The sequence below is a fragment of the Gossypium arboreum genome, chromosome 8 (genome assembly GCF_025698485.1).
Source record: "Gossypium arboreum isolate Shixiya-1 chromosome 8, ASM2569848v2, whole genome shotgun sequence".
Lineage (NCBI taxonomy): Eukaryota > Viridiplantae > Streptophyta > Magnoliopsida > Malvales > Malvaceae > Gossypium > Gossypium arboreum.
Window position 1 is genome coordinate 141,362,786 of NC_069077.1, and position 13,150 is coordinate 141,375,935.

Consider the following 13,150-nt stretch of genomic DNA (forward strand, 5'->3'; position numbering starts at 1 on the left):
ATTTACTTATAAAGATAAAAAATAATATAAATTTTGAATTTTTTGTTTACACCAAATTTTTAATTTTAAAGTTAATAGCATAATTAAAACTAAATAAAAAAGAAATTTAAATAATTTTTATTCCAAATTAGAGTTGATTCGGATTAGCTCGAGTTAAAATTTATTATAATTATTTATATATTATAAAATCTATAAATAATTAAAATAAATCTTCAAATCAAATTAAATTTAAATTTAAATTTAAATCCATTTATATTTTTAAAAATAATTTAATTTATATATTTTATATTCGACTCGCTTCACACGAGTATATATTTGATAAGATTATTTTTGACCGATCTTGTAACCTTGGAACTTTCAAAAGGTTAAAATTTATCATAGGTCCCTATAATCTTTACAAAATTAAAATTTAATCCATATAGTTTTATTTTTAAGAATTTAATCTTTTACTCTTTATTAAACTGTTAAATTTATTGGTGTAACATTTTAAAATAAAAAATATTTACTTAATAGAAATGTATGTATAAAAATGGCATTTAATGAATCTAAATTTAATAAAATAATTTTAACAGCATTACCAATTGGATTTAAATTTAATTTTTAAAATAAAAGTATAATGACTAAATTATAAATTTACAAGGAAGTTGTGGCATATTTCACAAATATATTTTTTCTTAATTGGCCGGCCCAAATGACAGCAGCAAGTGGCAGTCCATGACAATAGTAGTTGACTTTGTTTTTCAGAGACAATTATTAGGTCGATTTATTATTATTTTTTATAATTTTATTTGGTGTAAATTGTCAAACTAAATAAATTGTAACTAAAATATTATTTTATTATTTATAAGTAACTAATTTTTTACGAATTTAATCTTAATTTTTAAATTTTTACAAATAAATTAATCAAATTAGAATTAAGTCACGATTTATTTTAGTACTAATTTTGAAATATTAATTAATTAATATATGTAACTTTTTCGAATATATTTCAATTTTAATTTCCATTATTTTTGTACTGATTTGTAAAGATAAATCTGGAAAAAAATTCAAAAGAGATGAAATTAAATTATAAATTTGAGAAATCATTTTAAAAGAATTAAACAATTTTTTTTCATTTTTGAAGAAGTCAGAATGTGCAATTTTAATTTATAATTGAATGATTTATAATAAAATTTGAATTTCAATTTTTTAATTGTAATTATAATTATTCCAACATAATTGTATCTATATTTGTAAAATTAACCATACACAGAAAATAATGATAAATATATTGAAAAATAATGATAAAAATTATATAATGATTTTTGGAGCCCTAACTTCTTGAAAGTACTGTATTAACATCTAAGAAACTAAACCTTTGATAATTTAAACCCTAAACCGAAAATAACTAAAACATGATTCGAATACACGGAAACAAGTTGAAGTCTATATAATAATGTGTCAAAATTTATATAAATATATATAAATCTTTAAACATAATTTTTCGATACGAGAGAAAGAACCGTAAACACGAGACGATACGAGAATTGTCAAGTCTTACTTGTAACCCAAGAAACATGCCTAGTTTCCAACACAAACTTTGATTAGAGGTAGAATTTCCCAGGGTGTTTGTTAAGAATAAAAAAATGGAGATTGGTTCCATTTTTTCTTCCTAGCTACCAATGAAGCCCAACCTATGAAGAATCACTGCTAAGATGAGCATGCATATTGCGAGGATCATACCGGGTTTCCCGAGCAACCAGTTCTTTGCTTTCTTCGCACCTTCGGCTCCTCTTTGGATCCTATCAACCCAACGCATCTGCCATAATTCGCCGATGGGGAAAAAAGTTTAGTGTTTTGAGGCAAAGATGTAAACCGTTAGCACAAAGAAAAATTCCCCATAGTCGACTAAAGCAGTGAACCTCTCTAATAAAGGACGATAATAATGATGAATGGTCAAAAGGTAAGCCATGAACATCTTAGACGCGTTTATAAGGTAAACCTCTCCGAAGTGTAGGCTTATTTACCAATTCCATTAAGAAGGGCTACTACCATACAAGCAAGATACGCAACGGCAAAGCCAGGAAATTGGTTTAGGGGACCAATGTGCAATTTTACCATTATACTAACTTGTGATTTCCTAAAAACTAAAGGAACTAAATAGAAAAAGTTTTCATTTTGTTTTGGGGGGGGGGGGGGAGACCACTGCCAGCACCCCCTCCTCCACCCTTGCAGATACAGATATGTTTCTGACACGGGTAGGTTCAAAATTTTAACGTTATGAAGAAGGATACGGATAAACCCCAAACTCTAAAGGACGCGGTGGTACTTCAAGAAAAATAAGGTTCCTAAGTGTAGGATGAGAACCCTGGGAGAGAATCTCAGCAAAACTTCGACAACAATTCAATGAACAGAACATGTCAGACCCATTAAACTTCCAATTAAAATATGATGATAAATGTTCTATGATTTACGTCTTACCAAATCCTAAATAGAAAATAAAATGTAAAAAGAGGTTAATAAATGTACCATTCTATCCAAGTCATCAGGTGATAAGGATGACATAGCTTGTTGAGCTTTTGCAGCATCTTCCCGAGAAAGCTTCATTCCAAATTGCTCGCTCATGTTTGCCATCGTTTCCGGACTCATGTTTTTCATCATTGATGCAAACACCTGGTTAATTCATAAGTAACAAACAATTAATGGAGGCAAAGGAGGGCTTATGCAATAACATTCCATCAGCTATCGCCTAAATAAGTTTCAACATTAAAAAGTAAAAATTCATGCTAGCAAAATAGAAATAATAAAGGGTAAACTACATTAGTAGTAACCTAACTATGAAAAGTTACAAAATGGTCACTTAACTATTCAATTTTGTCTTTTGTGGTCACCCAACTATCTTGGATTTTTTGGTGTTTCCATTTTTACAACAGCCAGCTAGTGACTAAAAAAGACAAACTTGCATAATTGGGTGACCATTTTGTAACTTTTTATAGTTGAGTGATGAAAAAAGAAATTTACAATTAGTTAGGTGACCAAAAAACAAAAAAAAAATCATAATTAAATAACCTCTATTGTAAACCCAAATAACAATAAAACCAAAGACTATCATGTAAAATATATTTGCTGCACCTGCCGCATGGCTGGATCTTTCATTTGATTTCTCATCTGTTCTTGTAGATCAGCAGTTGATGTTGGTGGAAAGCTTGACTGAGCATTCATTGAATTTGGGAAACGACTAGAACTAGAAGAGGCAGTTTCACCTAAACCAACATTTTCACTGGTGATGGATGATGTTTGAGATGTGGGATATGTTACCTCAGCATCTGAATCGAGCCTGCTACTGTTTACAGTTGTTGATGCTGGGATAGAATCTTTTCCTTTAATAGAAGCTGCTATTTCAAACATTTTTTGGAGCTCTTCTGTTGGCATCTTGGTCATCGTATCAGTTGCGGTTTTAAGCATGTCAGGAGTCACATTCGGAGGAACAGGTCCAGTTCCAAATCCACCTGTATATGGGTTTTCCCCAGGAAATGAAGAAGCTAATTGAACCATTTTTTGTAGCTCTTCAGGTGACATCTTGCTGATCATATTTGATGCAGTTTTAAACATGTCGGGTGACACCTCTCCAACTTGACCGCCACTCATTGCAGCAAGAGTGTCGGGATTGGCCCTTGAAATGAAATTCTGAAATGACCTGCTAATCAAAATGGGGAATTAGAGAATTGAAACAGAGCACAAAAAATTGCTACATAAACCATGAACTTTCATAAATGAATGAACTCGAAAAAGTGGAGATGCGAGTTTGGCTCTGTGGGTGAAACATATCACACTTGTTTCCTTTTAACCCTCCGAGTTTTGCTTCTGGCAGCAATAACCATTTCAACTTTAAGTTCATAATCTCGTCAATCCACCACATATGGACATCAAAGAGAATCGTATTTATGTGCACAAGTATCATTGTGACTACAATAAACATATACTGCACAGATTTCATTACCGAAAAAAAGGAGGAATTAAGAGAGAGAGACCCGATAAGCTTTTGCAGGAAAACATATCTTTCTACACTTATAACTGATATATAGCCCCGATGTCAATGTGAGTAAAGCTCCATATAAATGATCTTTAAGTTTCTGAATGTCCAGTTCATTAAGTCACCATTGAAGTCGTTTTTATATATTCAACATAATCCACTCATGGAAGATAGAATATGATATTACCAGACTAAGCAAATGAATATCACCTAACAGGTGATTTTGTGATAATGGAACAAACCTGAGTGCCTCTGGATCCTCCTTTAAAGCCTGTAAACACTCAGAATTGGTTCTCAAGTCCGCAACTTTTTTCTCATTCTCACTCTTAGCGATTCCAGTACTTTCTCGTGGCTGTTTCGATGAATGTTCAGTAGATGAACTTTGAAGAGTAGCAGGAGAGGTGCTTACAGTTTCTTCAGTTATTTCTTCAATTACCACTCCTGTGAAATAAGGAGAAAAACAGAAGTGTAAACATCAAAGAGATATAAGAGAGATAGTAGCCACCAAAAAATGCAACTAACGACAATGAACTTACCCCGGGGTGCTTGATGACTGCCTTCTCTAGCCAATCTTTCCTCAGCATCTCTGCATCAACAATTGATACCACTAATTACCATGAAGCATTCAAGAAAAAAGTGTGTTCTCATCAATTTTATCAATAATGGTTAATAACTAAGCAGCATACCAGGAGTATCTAAACACCAAGTGTCAACACAATGCATCTATCACATCCTAACCAAGGATGGTCATGACGGGCTGATGTTGGTGCATAAACTAACATCAAATATGAAAACAGCTGACAAAAACTTATGCCATGTTTCCACAATCTTAAGTAAAAAATATTTCATACCTCAAGACATCTGCGATTGTTTCATCATCAGGTGAAACTTCATGTGCATTTCTCAAGTCCGAGACAGCATCCTATTAATTTCAGAAAGGTTATCAGCAAAAGCAAAAGAACACAAGCAGATATTGAGAATATGAACACATGCTAGAAATGCAATTCATCAACCATTGGCAAAACCGTTATGCATACAGAACTCACATCAAATTGACCTAGTTCTTTATAAGCTTGACCTCTTCGGTAAAGAGCTTTAACGTTCTTTGCATCATAAGACAAAACCTGTAAATAAAAATATAATTTTAGCCAGAAGAAGATACAAGATCACAAAGAATCAAACGCTAATTAGAAAACTATTGATATATTTGTTTATTAAATTAGTAGCCTAGTCTATTGGTATTAAATAATTTTATGTCATTATCTTGGGATGGGGGACAAGTCGAGGATATAATTTATGACAAAAGCTATTGTACCAAAAAAATTGACAATAAAGAAGAACATTGAGTCTTCATACCTCAGAACCTTCTTTTACGCACTCGTCATATTGCCTTGTTTTCAAATAACATGACATGAGATTAAGTGAGCATGCCAGCAAAAGTGTTTTTCCTTTTGCAGATGGAATTCCTTTCAGGTTTTTCTTTGCCTGAGATTGTGAAAGAGGAAATGATTATTTTAACTAATATGAGAAGAAAATACAAACAAAATGTGATAAAATTTAAAAAATAAAAATAAGCAGCAAGAAATTTTCCCATAATAGGAAAAAAAAAAAACACTATGTGCAAAGTTGAAATCATTTTTCTCTTTCCAAAAAGACAAAAGAAGAAAGAAAGAAAGAAAAAGACCAAAGATATAAGATCGCTGCCTTACAAGCAAATATTTCTCAGAGGCGTTATTGAACTTCCCTTGCTTATGAAACTCATTCCCCTGGAAAAATTGAAATAGACATTTATTCAGTCAGATGCCAGTCAATAAGGGTTAATGGTAACTAAAACCAAAACCGTAACAAGAGCAGACCATAATTAAGGTTAAAGTTTTGATTAAGGCACGAAGATTAACAGACACTCTTATTTGAAAAGACTTCCATGGTGAAAAGCTCTTAAGATTCAATGTAGGAAGTTAACAATTATAATACCTATAGTTTCTGGAAAGTCAGAGTTTTACTTTATTCCACTATATATGTGTATATATATGACAGATGTTATTTAGATACATACTTAAATAGCAGTTGACAGTCTTGTTTTGTTCTACAACAAATTGCAAGTGGTACATCTCTAGCAATGAATTGCCTCCACAAATGAGTCATAGTTACATATTAAAGATTAACACAATGATATGGTACTTTTTACATACAACTCGTATTCATATTTTGACTGATGTTTAAGTTATGCAACTTAATGGTTTAAGACAACCGATTAGTATGATAATATCTCATCAAAGATTTTATAATGTGTTCAATAACTTAAGACTTTGAGTATTGCAGCTCTTTTTATGAGCTCCAAGGCTCCTATGGTGAACTGATCACATTCTTTAAAAACTATGTACTAAAAAATATATTTTTATCTATCTGATCTTGTGAAAATACCAGCACCAATGATGTGGTTTTGGGTGGCAAAAACTCACTTGATTCTTCAACATCTCAGCTGCACTTAATTCATAACTGATCTGAGCATCAGCCCGTGCTCGCAATGCGGCTATCTCTTCAGGCGATGCATTGGCCATTTTCTCACCAATCTCCGCCATATCCTCAGGCCGAGTGTGCTTTAACTGTTCTGCAGCTTGTCTCAAGTCTTCTGGCCTCATGTTCTTCATGCTTTCTGAGGCCATTCTCATCAAGTCAGGATTAGACATCATCTGCAATGCCGTTGAATCCACAACAAAAGCAACCATTAATGTTGCATACTCAAGTACAAAGTATAAACTGATTACTTCTTCAATTTCAGCTCTTTTCATTTGTGAAATATACAGGCCTAATGATTATACTGGTTCAGCTAAAAATCAATTACTAATTACTCAACCTAACGAATTATGAGCTAAATTAATTTTATTCCCCAATCCCAATTCTTGAAGAAATTCAAGAAATACAGATAAAATAGCAGATTAGTTAATTTTGCACCAGAAAACCGAAAAAAAGAAAAAGGACGATTGATTCCATTAAAAACGTGCAATTTAAGCTCGAAGATAGAACATCATATAAATGTGCAAATATAAACATTGTATATCCCTAAGCAATCAAAAATAAAATCAAAACCAAAACCCAACATAAATTCCAAAAAACTAAAATACCCAGATCGAAAAATACATCAAATTCACTAAATCCTACAAGGGGTTTTGTAATTCTGATCAAAACAAAATTCAACTAAAAAAATTAATAACAAAATTGAACCTGTTGTTGGATCCTGGATAACTCAGCGGGTGAGATACGACTCATCTGTTCCTGAACGATCCTTAACAACTCAGGATCCATCATTCCGTTGAACAGCTTTGTCGATTTTTAATTTCAGAAAACAGAACAATTATCAGATCAAATTTAATAAATTACTTTAAAAAAAACAAATATGAGAATATATAAACAAGTCTGAATTGGTTTTAAAAGTAAAAAAATTAAATAATTAAAAGTTCTAGAAAAAATTTAAAAGTGGGAAGTTGGGTTTTATTCTGGATTTTGGTGTATTTAAAGAGAAAGACAGAGAGGGTCGCCCACCAAACAAGAATAGAGGCCAAGGAATTGAAAGAAATTTTGCTAAGCTTCGATGAAATTACACCGAGGCATCGTCGGCTTCTTTTATTTATTTTCGGTTTAATTTTGGTTTTAGTCCCTTTATTATGTTGATATTTGAAATTTAAATCTTTTATTTTAATTTTGATATAATTTAAGACTTAATGCATAGTTTAATAGTTAAGTTTCACACTCTTTTCTAATGCGACAAAAGTTATATATTTTGGTACTTAAAGATAACAATGTTAACTTTTAATAGGTCTTTTTCGGTAAATAAAATGATATGGCCTTAAGCTAAAGTTATATATGTACGAATCTCCTTCAAGCAATAGATACATACTAAATGGATATCACCATCCAATAAATCTCTCACAATACCCTATGGTTCCTTATAAATAATCAATTGTTCCATTTCGCCTCGAGCTTCTTTAGCGATATGATCTGCCACTCTTTTATTTTCTTTTAAGATTTATCAAAATTTTACTTCTCAATCCTTAAAACACTAGTCTTGAATAAGCCTGACTTCGTTGTAATTATTGGTTACTGCTAACCAATTTTGTGTAACGACAATTAGCAAAGAATTATCACTCTCAATTTCCAATTGCCTGTACCCTTATGCCCAAACATACTTTAAACCTTCAAGTAATACTCAAATTTCAATCTGACAATCCTACCACCGTTTCAAAAACCCTATCCAACTTCCATTCATCCCTTTCACTACTCCACCTATGGCCGCTTTTGGTCTAGAATTCAACATCGAGTCATCAACATTCACATTAACCCTTCCATGAATAAGACACTCCTTAGTCATGGATCTACAAGCCCAATTTCTAGACACTCCTTTAGAATATAAAGACCTTGTCTGTTTAATTTAAGTTTTAGAGTGGCTTTGATAAAAATTCATAATTAGCTAATAATATTAGGAATTAATTTTCATCAAATCAACCTTATAACCTGAGTTAAATAATATCCATCAGATTGCATTTAACAAATTATATGCAAAAGTAAACAAATTCATGGTTAACATTAAATTTATTATATTAACAAAATCTGAAAAACCAAACCCAATAATATTAGCAATTAACTTTCTTTAAATTAACCCTAAAATCCAATTAAATACTAAAAATTTGTTGTCTTTCCATACCAAAATATATAATTGTTGTCACATTTAAATACTAAATTCGACAAAAAAAATTAGAAAAAGTGTCAAATTCAAGTATCAAATAATCAATTAAGCCATAGTTTAATTACTCTACTTTTTATAATAATGTTATTTGTATGTCGGAATGGAAAAGGATACACATGAAATATTTTGTAATCATCTTATTCTACTTATAAAGTTCCTCATTGGGTTGAGGTTATGGGTTAATCCGATACAAAATGCAGTTGCAAAAGATTAAAAACCAAAATTTTTAAAAACAATAAAATTTATTATAATGGTATTTATATCTTTTAATAATTTTATAATTTTTAAAAATAAATAAATAGATTAAAGTACATTAGTTAAAAAATTGATTTGGAAGATAATGCGTTTCAATACACTTAAACTCACATTCTTCTGTACTAATAAAAATAACGATGCCAATCAAACTAAGAGTCAATCAACCATATAGTCTACTTTTTAAAAATATGTAATATATATTCAAATAATTATATCATATTTTTGTTTTATATATATCATCGTATTTAAGGTAACTAATTTATTTACATCGATTTTAGATAGGTGAGCGCATGTGCATAGTTTAAATATTCTACATATACAAATTATTAATATTATACAATTATTTTATTTATAATTTATTTTCTTTTATAAAATATTATATGTATCTTGACAATCTTAATAATTATTAATTATATCCATAATATAAAATTTTAAAAATTTTAAATAAAGAAATAAAACATCGCGTATATTTACATGCAATATATATGATCTACAAAAATAATGATATTATGAAAGTAAATAGATTAAATCATGTCAAATTAAAGTTGAATAATTAAATGGTTTGACTAAAACCAAATGTCGACAGAGGCCTCACTGGGCATGGATGGATGACGTACGCAAAAGGGCACGGGGAGGACCTTTTATGTGTGATAGGCTTAGAATGTAATGCTTTCGAGAAAGAAAGGTTTGAAAGTTTCACAAATGTGGTAGGAGGTTTCGAAATGTGTATGAAAGCCCTAAATGAGTTCAAAAGTCTGCAAAACGGGACAAAAGTTTGTAAAACCAATCCAGAAGCTCTAGAACACTCTTTAATAAAAAATAATTGTATAGATGGTTCTAGAGATAAAGATCCAACTATAACAATCCGAAGGTTCTCGAACACTCTAGAATAAGAGATTTATGTAAATGATTCTAGAGAAAAGGATTCGATAATACATTTGTATTATTTGAAGTCGTTATATGGAAAGGCTAGGCGTATGAACAATTAGACACCCTTTCTTATTTGTATGTAGTTGAAGGATGTAAATTATAAATAAATAAAAAACCTAATTCAATTATAAATTGAAATATCATATTATGTAAATATATATTATACATACACTGTTATAATAAATATTATATTATAATAATATAAAACCATAAATTTTAATTGATATGAGTCTTTAGACTCGACGGGCTTAGTTTCTCTTAAGGTCAAAACACGAGATCCGAATCCACACAGTTGAAGTCAAAACTCAACTTTTCGTTCAAAACTATATCACGAAGAAATTTCGAGAAGAAAAGTTGAAGATCTAAGATGATGGACTTTGAAGTTTAATACGGAGCAAGGATGAATTAGAAATGACCAATTTTATTTGTGGACTTAAAATCTCAATTCGTGATGACAAGCCCTTGTGGAAGATGTTGACAAGCTTAGACGTTACACGACCCTGATTAAGACCACATGCTTAGCCATTTTATAGCCAATTGACTCGCGGTGCATTTTTGAAAGGGATCTCGACATTTCTAGGTCAATATGTATTATTATTGATTGAAGATCTATTTCTTAGTTTCCCAACGCACTTTGAATAACTCGATTTCGAGTTCAGGAACTCAAGTTATGACCATTTTAGTGAATACTGAGTGAGCAGAATTTCTGAATGAGATTATTACGAAAATTATGAGTTTCAAGCTTTTTTAATTCGAGTTTAATTGGGTTCAATTTTTAAACTTTATTTTTATTATATATGAGTACAATATTTATTAAGTTTTATTATTTGATTGTTTATTTATTTTGAATTTTGGATAAATTTTAAGTTATTTAGTCGTTTTATGTCAATAATAAAATTTGGTTTAAAACTACTTGTTGTTTAGATTAACTAGAATTTCAATATACCTCTTCGTTGTACACAATTTAATAAATTCATTCAATATTTACTTTGAGTTAATAAAATTCTTTTGAGTTTTTATTCTAAGAAATTCTTTTAAATTTTCTTTTAGAAGAGTCTTAATAATCTTTTTAGATTGTGCGATCGTTTTTAAGCTTTTTGTTGTCAAGTTTTCTTTCTTGATAGGAAAATTAGAGCTGTTTGAAAGAAGTTGTTGATTCATCTAGTTTCAAGGGTTTCTTAGGACTTTTACACGTCACTTTTCATCTTTTTCACCTATCTTCTTTATTTTATTCTTTCTACTATATTATTCTTGTTAAATTGTTCAAACCTTTGATTTATTTAACTGTTCTTTTTTTTTATCTTAATTATTTATTTTAATTGCTACCTTTTAATTCTTAAATCTAATTTAGATTTGTTTACGTTTCAAGTTGTGTCAAATGAGTTTTCCTTCATTCGACTAGAACTCTAGGTCAAATTTGAAACTTGACAATTTTACAATCCTGTTCTGCACTCATCTTTATCATTGGTATCAAAGAACACTAGAGTCTACGCATGAGTAGATATATTTACAAATAAAACAAAATCCTAAACCGTGTCAAAGTGGATAATTGCAATAAAATTTTTAACTAAATCATCTTTCAAAACTTAGTAGTCGAGTTTTTTTTAATAAATATGATTTTATTAAAGGAATGGCGGATAAAATACAAAACGTCGATAAAAGATAAATTAAAAACAAAATGCTTGAAAAGGAGACCGTCGCAAAAGAATGAGGTCAGGAAAAGGCAAGCAAAATATGATAGGAGCTTGAAAGAATAAATAAAAAGATATATGCGCTCTACTGGACGCGTTTTCACCACGTGGCCTTGCCCCATCCCAAAATCGGTTTTAATATATACAAACTGTGACTTTTTTCAACCCAACAATGTCTATCTTTTCTTATATATATCCCATTCATTTTCAAAATTTTCATTCAATCTTATTCATCTATTATCTCAATATTTTTATTCTTAATTTTCTATCCTAATCTCTCAAAATTTCAACCTAACGGTGCTCTGTAGGACGCATTTTCATCCTCTTTCCTCCACATCACCTAAAAACATGTCTTACAGGCATGTTTTTACCTTTTCTCTCCAAAATCAACCCATTTCCCTAACAAAAATAACCTAAATCCCTAATTTTATTTTAAATTTAGCATATATCTCTATTCTATCAACATCCTTCAGCTTCAGAAAGTCACATTCAGCTATTATTCTAATAATATTCTCTCATCTATGCTTTTAAAACGTAGTTATCCAGTGGGGTGTTATTTTCATCATTCTTTCAATATTTGTTTTGACAAGTAAATATTAATTTTCTTATTAATTATTACATTATTATTAGTAAAAATATATTATTGTTAAAAATTTACAATATGATTAATTATATCATATTATGTCACAGTTCTGGTTACAATACATATTTTAATTACATAAATTATGTTATATGTGTATAAATGTTATAGAGCAAATAATTTAAAAATTACTAGATTTATTCATGTGTTAGGTTATCTGTCTAAGTCCAAAGGCCCAATCAAAATTTAAGAGTGTTTGTCGAAAATATTAGGACTCGAAAAATGGACTTGGATAAAAATTAATCTTATTTAAAATATGGGCGAGCTTGAATTTAAATATTTAAACTTTAAGTCGATTTAACTCATTTTCAATGTTTATAATATAATATTTCATTTATAATGTATAAAAATAAAATCTACAGTAATATATAATGTAAATATTAAAAAATTGTTAAGATTACTATATATAAAATTTTAATAAATGAATAATATATAAAAATATTAAATATTAATTAAAAATATAAATACTTTTGAAAAAATTAAAAAGCATATGAGCAAGCCTAAAATGAGCTTAAGTTAGCCATTTACAAATATAGACAGGTTTAGATAAATTTATAGGCCTATATCTCAAGCTGAACTTAGACAAGTGTAAAATGTGTTAGTATCATGCTTAAGTCCAACCCATCAATGCCTCTAAACTTTACAAATTACATTATAATTAACTATGTTAACCATGTCAATTGAGTCTTAGTTTGATTGGCTGGACATTATTGCCAATACAGAAAGATGTGGGTTCAGATGCACTGAAAACGTATTATTCTCCTATTTATAGGTTGGAAAAGGACTATGCCTAATCTTAGGCATTGTGTCAAAAATAGCACCGTCCATCCAAAGAGGCCCTAAATCATATAATAAATCGAGTACAAGTTATGCAAGGG

General features: G+C 29.9%; 1 protein-coding gene across 1 annotated transcript; it reads right to left on the reverse strand.

Moving 5' to 3' along the window:
• Positions 1 to 1,404: 1,404 nt before the first annotated feature.
• On the reverse strand, positions 1,405 to 7,653 carry LOC108469952 (outer envelope protein 61-like). The gene is made up of 12 exons (XM_017771085.2): positions 7,556 to 7,653; positions 7,238 to 7,333; positions 6,475 to 6,705; positions 5,722 to 5,778; positions 5,369 to 5,497; positions 5,059 to 5,136; positions 4,864 to 4,934; positions 4,549 to 4,598; positions 4,255 to 4,453; positions 3,112 to 3,676; positions 2,509 to 2,652; positions 1,405 to 1,798 (listed from the first exon to the last, which is right to left on the reverse strand). Exons 2-12 carry the CDS (start codon positions 7,319 to 7,321, stop codon positions 1,652 to 1,654), a joined length of 1,755 nt encoding a protein of 584 aa, XP_017626574.1. The 5' UTR covers positions 7,322 to 7,333; positions 7,556 to 7,653; the 3' UTR covers positions 1,405 to 1,651.
• Positions 7,654 to 13,150: the final 5,497 nt, after the last annotated feature.

What these genes read in the sequence shown, in the direction of transcription:
- LOC108469952 (XM_017771085.2), bottom strand. Translation starts at nt 7,321, where the DNA reads ATGATGGATCCTGAGTTGTTAAGGATCGTTCAGGAACAGATGAGTCGT. An exon ending in GCGTAAAAGAAGGTTCTGAG is followed by an intron (nt 5,137 to 5,368) that starts GTATGAAGACTC and finishes TTTTATTTACAG; the next exon opens with GTTTTGTCTTATGATGCAAA. An exon ending in CAGTCATCAAGCACCCCGGG is followed by an intron (nt 4,454 to 4,548) that starts GTAAGTTCATTG and finishes CTTATTTCACAG; the next exon opens with GAGTGGTAATTGAAGAAATA.